General features: G+C 60.2%; 2 protein-coding genes across 2 annotated transcripts; both read left to right on the top strand.

The window, feature by feature from the left end:
• Nucleotides 1-730: 730 nt before the first annotated feature.
• On the top strand, nt 731-3666 carry LOC306956683 (cytochrome P450 4F4-like; the record flags this gene model as incomplete). Its single annotated transcript, XM_079547963.1, is given in 9 exon segments — nt 731-745; nt 887-953; nt 1024-1153; nt 1226-1283; nt 1285-1360; nt 1447-1511; nt 1614-1696; nt 3488-3644; nt 3646-3666. Coding segments are annotated over 9 exon segments (672 nt in total).
• A 642-nt stretch (nt 3667-4308) lies between these two features.
• Nucleotides 4309-10999, top strand: MCOLN1 (mucolipin TRP cation channel 1; the record flags this gene model as incomplete). Its single annotated transcript, XM_079547962.1, has 13 exons — nt 4309-4686; nt 6890-7057; nt 7142-7301; nt 7476-7563; nt 8202-8298; nt 8378-8477; nt 8588-8694; nt 9096-9245; nt 9465-9566; nt 9876-9998; nt 10236-10442; nt 10556-10686; nt 10963-10999. The coding sequence occupies 13 exons, from the start codon at nt 4309-4311 to the stop codon at nt 10997-10999; spliced, it is 1848 nt and encodes a 615-aa protein (XP_079404088.1).
• Between the last annotated feature and the right edge of the window lie 2451 nt (nt 11000-13450).

Genomic DNA, 13450 nt, shown 5'->3' with positions numbered 1-13450 from the left:
GGCCGTAGGGAGGGCATGGTGGTCATCAGGAGGTCATGGTGTGCAAGAGGAGGGTTGGGACTATGGAGGTGATTGGCCATAAGGTTGGGGCTATGGAAAATATTGACCATGGGGAGGTCATAGGGGCCACGGGGAGGGCTCTGGATTGTGGCCATAAGGGAATGGATGTTGGCAAGGAAGTGGTGATGGCCAAGAGAACAGCGGTGGTCGTGGGGAGGGCTGGCTGTAAGGTGGTGGCCACTAAAGGTTGTGGTGGCCATAGGGAGACTGTGGCAGCCGTGGGGAGGGTTGGTTGTAGGATGGTGGCCGTAGGGTGGGCATGGTGGACACCAAGAGGTCATGGTGTGCAAGAGGAGGGTTGGGACTATGGAGGTGGGTGGCCATGGGGCTGGGGCTATGGAGGAGGTCATAGGGGCCCTAGGGAGATTGTGGTGAGCAAAAGAAAGGTCGGGACAGCGGAGGAGATTGACTGCAGTGAGGTGGCCGAATGGAAGGTTGATTGTAAGATGAGGGGGTCAAGAGGAGATGGTATGCACCAAGAGAATGGTGGTGGCCGTGGGATGTTTTGGCCGTACGGTGGGGGTCGCAGCAGGACACTGGTGACCTTTGGAAGGGTTGGCAGCTACAGTGTGGTGGCCACGGCGAAAGCCAGCTGTAATGTGGTGGTAGTGACCAGTGGGATGCTGGCGCCACAGGGCAGCGCTGGCTGTAGACTGTTGGCATGAGAACCATGGTGATCAAGAGGGTAACAGTGGCCATATTAAGGACTGGCCCTATTCTGGTTGCCCCGGGATGACCGTTGGTGGCCACGAGGGCGTTGGAGAGGGTTGAGTGTCACATGGTGGCCACCGGGAGACCATTTGCTTGCCACTTGTCACCCTTGCAGGATGAGGACGGCAACACTCTGTCCGACGAGGACATCGCAGCCGAAGCTGACACCTTCATGTTCGAGGGTGAGGGAAGGCCACCTGCTGCCACGGGGGACCCCGTGTTGTCCCCCCCACTCACCCCATGCCCCCACAGGGCACGACACGACGGCCAGCGGGTTGGCCTGGCTGCTCTACAACCTGGCCCACCACCCAGACTACCAGGAGCAGTGCCGCCAGGAGGTCCATCAGCTCCTCAAGGGCAGGGACGCGGAGGAGATCGAATGGTGAGAGATCCCCGCCGTCCCTCCCTGCCACGCAGCTCGGGGAACGTGGCGCCACCATCCTTCGCCCCCCAGGGACGATCTGTCCCTCCTGCCCTTCACCACCATGTGCATCAAGGAGAGCCTTCGCCTGCAACCCGCCCGTCACCGCCGTGTCCCGGCGCTGCACTGAGGACATCACCACGCGTGATGGACGCGTCATCCCCAAGGGTACGGCTCGTGTGGGGCACGATGTCCCTGTTGTTCCCATCCCTCCTTGTCTCACGTCTGTAATGCAGACGTTTCTGTCCCTCTAGGGGTCATCTGCATGATGAGCATCTACGGGACCCACCACAATCCGGATATCTGGCCCGAGCCACAGGTAGAGCCACGAGTCCACCACGATGTGGCCGTGGGACAGCGGGATGTCCCCCGTCACCACATCCATGTCATCCACCATCTGCTGGTGTCCTTGTCATCCCAGGTCTACAACCCCATGAGATTCAGCCCAGAGAACAGCCAGGGACGGTCCCCACTGGCCTTCATTCCTTTCTCTGCTGGGCCCAGGTAAGCCATGGAGGGGACACGAGTGTTCCCACGTGCCACCCCCAGCACCCAGGAGGTGGTTGTCACCTCGATGCCACCATGGGGACCACACATTTTGGCACGGGGGGCCGTAGCGTGGTGGTGCAGCCAACAGAATGGAGGTGGCCGTGGGGAAAGTCGTGCCAAGAAGAGGTGGTTGTCACCTTGATCCTGTGGCTGTCATGGGAACCACAGATGTTGATGTGGCCACGGGAATGGTGGTGTAGTCAAGGGGGTGGTGGTGGCCATGGGAGCACGCTGGGCCCAGGTGAACCATGGGGGGGACACAAGTGTTCCCATGTGCCACCCCCACCACCCCAGGAAGTAGTTGTCACCTTGATGCCATCATGGGGACCAGACATTTTGTTGTGGTCATGTTGAAAGTTGGCCGAAGTGTGGTGGTAGTGGCCAATGGAATGGTGGCGGCCGTGGAGACCGTGATGCCAAGAAGGGCTGGTTGTCACCCTGGCTCTGTGGTCACCATGGGAACCACATATTTTGGTGTGGCAATGGGAACATTTGGCCATATAGTGGTAGTATGGCCAATGCAATGATGTGGCCATTGGACCAGTTGGCCGTAGGGTGGTGGCAGTGGCCAATGGAATGGTGTTGGTCATCAGGATAGTGATGCCATGGCAGGCGGTTGTCACCCTGACTCCGTGGTTGTCATGGTGACCACACAGTTTGGTATGGCCATGGGGAATGTTGGCTGTAAGTTGGTGGTGTGGGCAATGGAATGATGGCAGCCATGGGGAATGTTGGCCATGGGGTTGGTGGTGTGGAAAATGGGATGGTGGCTATGGGGAATATTGGGCATAAGGGGGGTGGTAATGGCCAGTGGAATGATGGCGGCCATGGGGAATGTTGGACACAGGTTGGTGACCATAAGGTGGTAGAAATGGCCAATGGAATGATGGTGGCCATGGGAATGTTGGCTATGGGGTGGTGGTGTGGCAAATGGGATGGTGGCCATGGGGAATGTTGGACACAGGTTGGTGACCATAAGGTGATGGTAATGGTCAATGGAATGATGGTGGCCATGGGGAATGTTGGCCATGGGGTGGTATGTGGCCAATGGGATGGTGGCCATGGGGAATATGGGCTATAAGTAGGTGGTAATGGCCAATGGAATGATGGTGGCCATGGGAATGTTGGGCATAAGGTGGTGGTGTGGAAAATGGGATGGTGGCCATGGGAATGTTGGGCATAGGGTAATGGCCAATGGAATGATGGTGGCCATGGGAATGTTGGCTATGGGGTGGTGGTGTGGCAAATGGGATGGTGGTCATGGGGAATGTTGGACACAGGTTGGTGACCATAAGGTGATGGTAACGGCCAATGGAATGATGGTGGCCGTGGGGAATGTTGGCCATGGGGTGGTGGTGAGGACAGTAGGATGGTGGCCATGGGGAATATTGGCCATAAATTGGTGGTAATGGCCAATGGAATGATGGTGGCCATGGGAATGTTGACTGTGGGGTGGTGGTGTGGCAAATGGGACGGTGGCCATGGGGAATGTTGGACACAGGTTGGTGACCATAAGGTGATGGTAATGGCCAATGGAATGATGGTGGCCATGGGGAATATTGGCCATAAATTGGTGGTAATGGCCGATGGAATGATGGTGGCCATGGGAATGTTGGGCCATAGGGTGGTGGTGTGGAAAATGGGATGGTGGTGGCCATCAGGACAGTTGGCCGTGAGGTGGTGGCGGCCAGAGATGGTCATGGGGAAAGCAATGGCCCCGTGGTGACGTGGGGATGTTGGTGGCAGGAACTGCATCGGGCAGAGCTTCGCCATGGCCGAGCTGAAGGTGGTGGCGGCGCTGACCCTCGCGCACTTCGCTGTCAGGCCAGACCCGGCGAGGCCGGCGCGCCGCAGGACTGAGCTGATCCTTCGTGCCGAGGACGGGCTCTGGCTGCAGCTGGAAGCCGCTGTCGGGGATGCCCTGAGGAGGGGGGGTGTGGGGAACAGTCCTGCCCAAGTGAGGAATAAATGGCGGCACAGCCAGGACGGTGTGGTGGTGGTGATGTGGGGCGGAGGGGAGGCTGGCCTGGGTGGTGGGGACGTCCATGGGGCATGGGGCACGTGTGGGAAAGGATGGGATGTGGGGAGAGGTCAGGGGGCACTGGAGGGGTCAGAGGTCAGGGGGTGGAGCATGAGAGCAGCCCTCCTGTCCTACAGCATCACCAGAGTGCATAGCAACGAGTGGGCGGGGCTATGGTATCATAGCAACCAGTGGGCGGGGTCACTGTATCATAGCAACGAATGGGTGGAGATACGGGAGCATAGCAACCAGTGGGCGGGGTTTATGGGACCATAGCAACCAATGGGTGGAGTCACTGCGTCATAGCAACGAGCGTGGGGGGGTATGGTATCATAGCAACAAATGGGCGGGGTTACAGTCCCATAGCAACCAGGGGGCGGGGCTACGGTACCATAGCAACGAGTGGGCTGGGACACTGTATCATAGCAAAGAGTGTGTGGGGGGGTCTACATTACCATAGCAACGAGTGGGCGGGGCTACAGTAGCATAGCAACCAATGGGCGGGGCTACGGCATACTTAGCAGCGATTGGGGGAGATTAGGGCTGAATGGGCTTGGCCAAAGGGCGGGGCGGTGTCTTCCGGTCACGTGAGGGGGGCGGCCGAAGCCGCGCAGTGGCGGCGTCATGGCGGCCCCATCCGGTGAGCGGAGGCCGCGGGCGGCGATGGGGGGAGCGGGGCGGGGGGATCCCGCGGTGCCGGCTCCTCACTCACCCGATCCCCTCAGAGACGGAGCGGCTGCTGAGCCGTGCGCCCGGGTATGGAGCGACGGAGGCTCCGGCGGTGGAGGAGGAAGAGGAGGAGGAGGAGCTGCGGCGCCGCCTGAAGTATTTCTTCATGAGCCCCTGCGATAAGTACCGGGCGAGGGGACGGCGGCCCGTGAAGCTCGGGCTGCAGCTGGCCAAGATCCTGCTGGTCACCGTGCAGGTGGGGCCGGGGGGCGTCTGGGGGGCGGAATGGGGGAATGGGGCTGGGGGGGACCAGAGGAGGGCGGTAAGAGGAAGGAGGGTGGAAGGTGGAGGCACCGAGGAGGGGGCAGCGGTCGTAGGAATGCTGGCGAGGGAGCTGTGGGGTTTGGGGGCACTGCGGATGGGGGTTGGGTATGGGGACAGTGGGGGGGAGTGGGTATAGGGTGTCAGGGCTGTGGAGAGGGGACGCTGAGGGGGTAATGGGCGTTGGGACGTGGGGAGGGGTGCTCTGAGGGTTGGGGACAGGGGGCATTGGGATTCTGAGGGGTCCTGGGGGCTTGGGGATGCCGATAAGGGGGCACTGAGGGGATAATGGGCATTGGGACATGGGGAGAGATACTGTGGGGCTAAGGGATAAGAAGGAAGGCACAGCAGGCAATGGGACTCTGAGGAGTCCTGGGGGCTTGTGGATGCCAAGAAGGGGACACTGAGGGGACAGAAGGCATGGGGACATGGAGAGGGGTAGCTCTGGGGGTTGGGGACAGCAGGCATTGGGATTCTGAGGAGTCCTGGTGGCATGGGGATGCCAATAAGGGGACGCTGAGGGGGCAGAAGGCACTGGGATATGGGGAGGGATAGCTCTGGGGATTGGGGACAGCAGGCACTGGGACAATGAGGAGTCCTGGGGGCTTGGGGATGTCAAGAAGGGGACACTGAGGGTACAGTGGGCACTGGGAGATGGGGAGAGATGCTGTGGGGCTTGGGGACAACAGGGAAGGGACAGCAGGCATTGGGACTACGAGGAGTCCTGGTGGTTTGGGGACACCAAGAAGGGGACACTGGGGGCACAGAAGGCACTGGGACATGGGGAGAGATGCTGTGGGGACTGGAGATAGGAAGGAAGGCACAGCAGGCAATGGGACTCTGAGGAGTCCTGGGGGCTTGGGGATGCCAAGAAGGGGACAGTGGGCCCTGGGAGATGGGGAAAGATGCTATGGGGACAACAGGGAAGGACAGCAGGCATTGGGATTCTGAGGAGTCCTGGGGACACAAAAAAGGGATATTGAAGGGACAGAAGGCATTGGGATGCTGGAGTGAGGTGGCCCTGAGTCTTGGGAACACCACTGGATACTGGGAGTCCTGGGGACAGTGATGGGGGGGTGGGGGGGTTAGCCCCTGGGGCTTGGGGATGCCATGGAGGGGGTGATGAATGCTGGGAGACTGAAGACAAGGAGGCCTGGGGACACTGAGAAAGGGACAGCGAAGGACTGTGGGCATGGGGACACTGGGGGAGGTGCAGGAATGTTTTGGGGCATGGGGGCATCATAGAGGAGCCCTGGGATAGGAAACACCAAGGGACTGGGCGCAAAGGGAAGGGAAGGGGTCACTTGAGTGATGCGTAGAGCCCTGAGCGTGGAGTGAGGAGATGTGGGGGTGACAGGGCACAGGAGGGGACCCCTGAGGCGGGCATTGGGCGTGGGGATGTAGATGTGGGGACACTGTGGGGTGTGCTGGGCCCTTGCAGGCAGTCTGAGTGTCCCTGGAGTGACTGGGATGATGGAAAGGAGAGGGCTGGAGTGTCTGGGGACACTTGGGGTGCCCCTAGAAAGAAAGGCAGAAAGAAAACCTCCCCCCTCGTGGGGGTAGCAGAGAAAAACTGCTGGAGTCAGCAGGTTGTAGTCATGAGGGAGGAAAAAGCTGGCATGTGAGGGCTGCCCGTGTCACCCGCGACCCGTCCTGTCCCCACCCCTCGTGCTGACAGCAGCCTCTTGTGCTGATCTACAGAAGCGTAATCGTCTCCTGTTGATAAACACAGGGTAATTAGTCTCCTGTTGATAAGCACAGGGTAATTAGCGGTGTGGGAAAAGGCTTAGAGCGTGTGGGCAGGGCAAAATGCCGGTGGAGAGGTGGGGAATCGGTGCTCCCTCTGCTGTTGTGCCTGGGGTGGCACTGAGGGACGCGTGTGGGTCCCCATGGAGCCCCATGTGGGTCCCCGCTGTGCAGGAAATCAGCAGTGTTAAGAGCTTTTGGGTGGAAAACAGGCGGAGAACTGGAGACACGGAGCTGCTCCTCGTCTTCTCAGGACCCCCACGCAGAGGGTGATGCCGTTCTCCTTCCTGGGAGACCAAGTTCCACCTTTTGGGGTGGCGTGGCTGCGTTTTTGGGTCCGTTTCACAGAGCCGCCGGGTGCGGGATTTAATCCTGGTCCCTTTATCTGTCAGCTCATCCTCTTTGGCCTCAGCAACCAGATGGTGGTGACCTTCAAGGAGGAGAACACCATCGCCTTCAAGCACCTCTTCCTGAAGGACTACGTGGACGGCGCCGACGACTCCTATGCTGTCTACACCCAACACGACCTCTATGAGCGCGTGTTTTATGCCGTGGACAAGGTGAGAGCCGCCAGAAAATGGGGCTGTGGAGAAGGGAAGATGCTTGGGAACGCATCCAGCTCCTGAGAGCGTCTCCTTCCCCAGTACTTGGCCATTCCCAACGAGACCATCGGCCGCTACGCCTACGTGCGAGGGCAGAGCGGGGGCAACCAGTCGGCCCTCATGCTGTGCCAGCAGTACTATCGCAGGGGGCGCATCGATCCGGCCAACGACACCTTCAACATCGACCCCAAAATTGTCACAGGTTGGTTTTAGGGACGGCTGGGGCTGAGCTCAGCCATCCCACAGCATCTCCGGGTCTTGGAGGGAGGGGGGGATTTGTGGCCGCCGTGGGTTTTTGGTTTGCTACTTGCTGAGAAGGACCGGGGGTCTCTTGGGGTCTTCGGGCTTCCCTGAAGGTGTTTCTCCCTCCCTGCAGACTGCTTGGGAGTGGACCCCGAAGACCCACATCCCCTGCCCCCAGAGCTGGACCGCAGCTACAAGAACTTCACCTTCAAATTTCACAAGTAATGGCCGTTGCCTTCCCTGCAGCCTTCAGGTGCTGAGCACGTGCCCGACCTGTGGACTTCCTCGTGCTTTGAGCCTCAGGCTCGCTGCCAGGATGAAAAACCACTTAAAACCCTCATAGGAGAGAAACAAATCTACCCTTGGGCTGGGAGAGATGTGAAACCAGAGTGATTGCACAAGAAGCAGCTGCTTTCCGGCCCTGTCTCCCGTCAGTGTTGGCTGCAGAGCTGGCCCCGAGGCTCCGTTTCTACCCTGCAATACTCAGGGTTGAGGGTTGTTTCCTTCCCTCAAAACTGCCTTGTTTTGGTGGCCCGGGGGCAGGTTTTCAGCACAATCAGGTCGTTGTTTCAGCTCCATGTGTTGGTGGTGGTGCTGGACAAAGGGACAGCAGTGCTACTGCTGCTGAGAGATGCAGCGTAGCTCCCCCCAAAGCCCAATTCACTGATGCTGGGGCTGCGGTTTGGCCCTCCAATGCCTTCTCCTGTGGCCGTGCACAGCCCCAAAGCAGACATTTCCCCACTGCTGCAGCTGTTTGACTCAGCGCTGCGTTTTGGGCGTTGGTGCAGGGCTGTGTTGCACTCTGGACTTGCCCCAGGAGGGCTCTTAATGAACATTTTCCCCCCCCCTCTTCCCACAGGCTCATCAACGTCACCATCCAATTCAAGCTGAAAGCCATCAACATCCAGACCATCATCAACAACGAAATCCCAGACTGCTACACCTTCACCATCACCGTGAGTGCAAACCGTGAGCAGGGCTGGCGCAGGGCTGGGGGTCGTCCCTCCGGTTTCACAAGCAACTCCCTTCTCCCAGATCACGTTTGACAACAAGGCGCACAGCGGCCGGGTGAAAATCCGCCTGGACAACCGGGCTGACATCAAGGAGTGCAAAGACCACAGCGTCTTCGGCCGAGGTAGGAGCTGCGTCGGTGGCGACGGAGGTGGCATCTGGGGACAGATGCCAGGCCGTGCTGGCTGGGAGCGCTGCTGGGGCCGCTCTTTGATGTCGCTGTGCCTCCTGGAGGTGACAACTCCTTCCGGCTGTTCTTCGACGTCGTCGTCATCCTCGTCTGCTCGCTCTCCTTCGTCCTCTGCGCCCGCTCCATCGTCAGGGGCGTGATGCTGCAGCACGTGAGTGAGGGGGGAAGCAGCGCTCATGCTAGCTGCTGTCCCTGTTAGAGCTTGTGGGGTTGAGCTTGCCACCAAGCTGGGTTTTTTTCAGCATTCTGGCTGTGTTGCTGTGTCTCAGGATGCCTTTGTAGCATGGGGGTGCTCAAACAAAGCCACAGCTCCTGCCTGGATTTAGCAAAGATGTGTGGTCAGGTGCAGGGAGGTGGTGGGGTCACCGTCTCCAAGGGGTGGCACTGAGGAACGCGGCTTAGTGGGCATAGCGGGGGTGGGTTGGGGTTGACTTGATGATCTTGGAGGTCTTTTCCAGCCTTGATGGGTCCTTTCCCCTCCCGTGGGTACTGAGGGGTGGGCAGCACTCAGCCCCCATGCATTGAGGACCCCGGTTTCTCCTCCCCACACAGGAATTCAGTCAGTTCTTCCAGCGCCGCTACAAGCAGAGCGTGTGCCTGTCGGACAGGATGGAGTTCCTCAACGGTTGGTACATCCTGCTGGTCATCAGCGATGTCCTCACCGTGCTGGGAACCATCATGAAGATCGGCATCGAGTCCAAGGTAGGGGGGGGGCACGCAGACCCCCGAGTGCGTTTTGGTGGTTTGGCCATTGCTGTGGATGTCCCCCCACTCCAGGGGGGCCCGCAGCACGCTGTGCTCCCGATGTGAGCAGAGCTCTGATGGTGGTTGCTCCTCTTGGGGGGGGGGTCCTGGCCCTGGTGGGACCCCCGAGTCCCCTTTTCCTTTTGGTTCAGGCCTGCGTCATCTCTGTCCCCACAGAACTTTGCTGATTACGACGTCTGCAGCATCCTCCTGGGCACCTCCACGCTGCTGGTTTGGGTCGGGGTCATTCGCTACCTCACCTTCTTCCAAAAGTACAACGTGAGTGGCTTTGGGGAGGTGCCCTGTCACCCGAGGGGGACGTTTCCAAGAGCACAGAGACAACTGGTGGCCCTTGGGCCCATCCTACGGCTGCTGTGCGCGTCCCCGGTTCCGTGCCGTGCTCTGCTGGGCGCCGTGGGGTCACATAGGATGCTTCACCTCCTGTCCCTGCTGCCACCCTCTGTGGGAGTCATCCCCGTTCACTCAACTCATGGGTCCCCTTCCCCTCTCCCATCTGAGTGCATGGGTTCCCCTCTCCCCACCTCCACGATGGATGGAGGTTAACCCTGACAGCTTTTTGGCCACCAGATCCTCATCGTCACGCTGAGGGTGGCCCTCCCAAACGTCATCCGCTTCTGCTGCTGCGTGGCCGTCATCTACCTGGGCTACTGCTTCTGTGGATGGATCGTGCTGGGGCCGTACCACGTCAAGGTGCTTCTCTCAGCTTCTCTGCGACAAGGCTGGGTGGGCTTCACCCACCTCTGGGCTCCCTTCCACCTCGGGGCGACCCCCTGCTCTGGTTTAGGGGGAGGTGGGCCCTGCTTTGTGGGTTAGACCAGGCTCCCATTGCGGTGCTCTGCTCCTTAATAGGAGCAGTGGCTTTTTGGGAGCTTTCAGCCTGGCAGTGGAAGGGACAGGAGGTGACACGGCTGCTTTGTCCCATCCCAGTTCCGGTCCCTTTCCATGGTGTCTGAATGCCTCTTCTCTCTCATCAACGGGGACGACATGTTCGTCACCTTCGCCGAGATGCAGCAGAACAGTTACCTGGTGTGGCTCTTCAGCCAGATCTACCTGTACACCTTCATCAGCCTCTTCATCTACATGGTCCTCAGCCTCTTCATCGCCCTCATCACTGGCTCCTACGAGACCATCAAGGTGAGGCTGCGCCCCAGCCGAGATCCCGAGCTCTTTCCAAGGGCGCTGCCATGGGGCAGAGTCCCCCCTTGGTGCAGCTGAAGTGCTCTCTTGTCCCCGTTCTGCCTCTGCAGCACCAATGCGAGGGCGAAACACCCGTGTCCCAGCTCCACGCCTACATTGCAGAGTGCAAGGACAGCCCCAAGTCGGGCAAGTACCGTCGTGACAGCGCCTCGACCTGCTCAGTGTTCTGCTGCTGTGAACGGTGAGTGCTGGGAGGGGAGAATTTACAGCCCTTCTTTGCTGCTGGCCACTCCTGTGCACGGCCAGTGCCACGTGGGTTGTGATTTCCAGCCCTGTCGGGCCGTGTTGTGGTGCCAACATCCATCTTGCCGTCCCCAAAATGCCCCTGGGGGACCCCTGACTGTATCTGTGCCCGTCGGTGCTGCTCTGTTGTCCATTGCTTGCCTCGTGGCTCTCTGCCACCTTCAGCTGCCTCTGTTTGAAGCTTGCTTTCCTCATCCCTGCTGTCTCCCTGCAGGGCTCCTCTGCAGGACAACGCGATGCTGGTGAACTGAGGGAGGATCCCAGCACTTCCAGGTGCCCCACGCTCCTGCTGGCTGCCCGCCCTCTTAATTTATTTTATCGTCTGCTTTTAATGACTCGGCACCAGCCCCAAAGGAGCAAGAAGAGATGGACGCCCCCCAGGCGATGGGCTGCACAGATGGATGCCTGTCCTGCCATTTCTTTTTTCCCTCCACGGATGCTGTGCCTCTGTGCTCCCAATGCTGAACTACAGCCTGGCAGCAACTCGGGAGCTGAGCTGCAGCCCCTCAGCTGTGTTTTAGGGGCTTTGGGAGCTCAGCCCTGCTTCTGTTTCATCGAGGACTCGGCTGATGCTTCATCCTGAAGCCCTGCAGCCCCTCAGCTGTGTGCTGGACTCATCCCTGCCCTTGCTCCCTGGTCCAGTTTGCCATTGGGCCACATCCTGAACTTGCCTAAAGCCTCGCAGTGCCCTGGGGACACATCTTGGCCTTTGTCCTACAGCTCCACAGCCCTTTGGCTGCCCTGGACGCTTATCCTCACCCTTATCCTGCAGCCTGGCGTCCCGTTGGCTGAATCAGAGATGCGTCTGGAGCTTTTTACCCCCGAGCCCTGCAGCCTCTCAGCCACTTGCAGCCCCTTGGGGCCATCAGCACCTTGGGAATAAGTACAGGGACGAGCCCTGAGCCACCTGCTGACATCAGGTTCCCATTCGTGCCCACGGTCAGGAGCCCAGAGCCCCTTTGGCTGCACTGGGGTGGTATCCTTCTCTCTATCCCACATCCCCTCGACCATTTTAGGGGCTGTTGAGGCACAAAGGTCTGCAGCACTGTGTCTCATGCCTCTGTCCCATCCCAACCACAGGCTCAGGAGCCAGGCTGTGTCCTCCTGCCCTCCCTGCAGCTTGCTCTGTTGTGCTGTTGGCACAGGGCTGTGTGTTTACAGCCCAGGCTGCGAGAAGCTTTTTGTCCTTGGGGAGGGGGGGGGGGGGGGTTGAAGGCAGCTGCTCTGTGCTGGAGTGCAGCCAACAGCTGCCTGTTCCAGGCACGGCTTTTGTGCTGAGAAAGGTTGAAATGGCTGCAGATGGGAGCTGGGCTGCCGTGGGGAGGCCGTGTTCATTTGTGGAGCGAGTTGCGGCTGTTCTCAGCCTGGGGGAATAAAGCAGCTGAGGGGAAACGGTGCTTCTGTGCTCTGTGGGGCTCAGCCCCAGCACGTGGAGGAGGGGTTCGTTGGCACCTCGGGGTGCCCGTGGGAGTGGGGGGGGAGGGGGGTTTGAGGGGGGGTCCTGGGGGCTGTGCTGTCACGTGGGAGGGAAGGGACCCTGGGGACAGGGGGCTCTTTGGGGGGTCTTGTCACCTAGTGTGCCCTCAGCTCGAGGTGTCAGCCCTATGGGTTCAGCTTGGGGTGCCCCCGGGTTTCCCCCCTCCCGCCCGCCACCCCATTATTTTTAAGCCCCTCCTCAGGGTTCTGGTCCACGCGCCGCCCTCCATTGCCACTCCCAAGATGGCGCCAGGGATGAAAACACTCGGGTAGGCGCGTCGTGATGACGTCGCAAAACAAACGCCGCACTCAAAATGGCGGCTGCTGGCTTTACCTCCCCCGGTCGACCTTCCGAAGATGGCGGCGTCGCCGAGATGCTCTCCGCCCTCCTTCCGCTTACGTCATCACAGAGAGACGTCGGGAGGAGGTTTTAAAGGGACCATGACCTCCCGGAGGCGCCGCCGAGGCCGGAGCGGGGTGGGAAGCAATTGGTGAGGGCGGGGGGGAGAGGGGGGCAGGAGCGCTCTGAGGAGAGGGTCTGTGCGGGGGGGGGGGTTATACCACTCAGGGGGGGCTGGGAGTGGGTGTAGGGAGCGGTTCGTTCCCTCTGCAAAAGGGATGTGAGGGTGGGGGAGAGGGCAAAAGGGATTGGGGGAGAGCAATGATAGCCGTGGGGGGAGGGATATGGATTTGGGGAGTGGGAATGCAGATTTTGGGGGGGGATGTGTGGGTGGGGAGGGGGCAATGTTAGCCCTAAGGGTGATGTATGGGTTTGGGAGGGGGGGGGAGGAGTAATATTGATCTTGGTGGATAGATTTTCATTTGTGGGGGGGGTATTAAATGCAGAGGGGGAGGGCAGCATCAAGCGCGGGGTTGTGGGGCTGGCTGGGGGCTCAGCACGGTGGGGTGGGGCAGGAACCCTCGGGGGGGGGGGGGGGAGGGGCACTGACACCCTATGATGGGGGGGAATGGCGCCGCAGGGGTTGTTTGTCCCCACCCCCCGTGTCCCCACCCCCGGTAGCAGTGGGTGACGCTGCCGATCCCCGGTGCTGTCCGTGCGCTGGTGGCACCGCCGCCTCTTGGGGTGTCCTTGGGAAGGACGGTGGGGAGGGGAAGAGGTGGCACTGTCCCCTTTGGGTGCTGTGGAGTGGGAGGTGGCACTGTCCCCTTTGGGTGCTGTGGGGTGGGAGGTGGCACTGTCCCCTTTGGGTGCTGGGGGGGGAAGA

The sequence above is a fragment of the Tetrao urogallus genome (assembly GCF_951394365.1).
Source record: "Tetrao urogallus genome assembly, chromosome: 36".
In the NCBI taxonomy this organism is placed as follows: domain Eukaryota; kingdom Metazoa; phylum Chordata; class Aves; order Galliformes; family Phasianidae; genus Tetrao; species Tetrao urogallus.
This window is presented reverse-complemented; position numbering and strand designations above follow the sequence as displayed.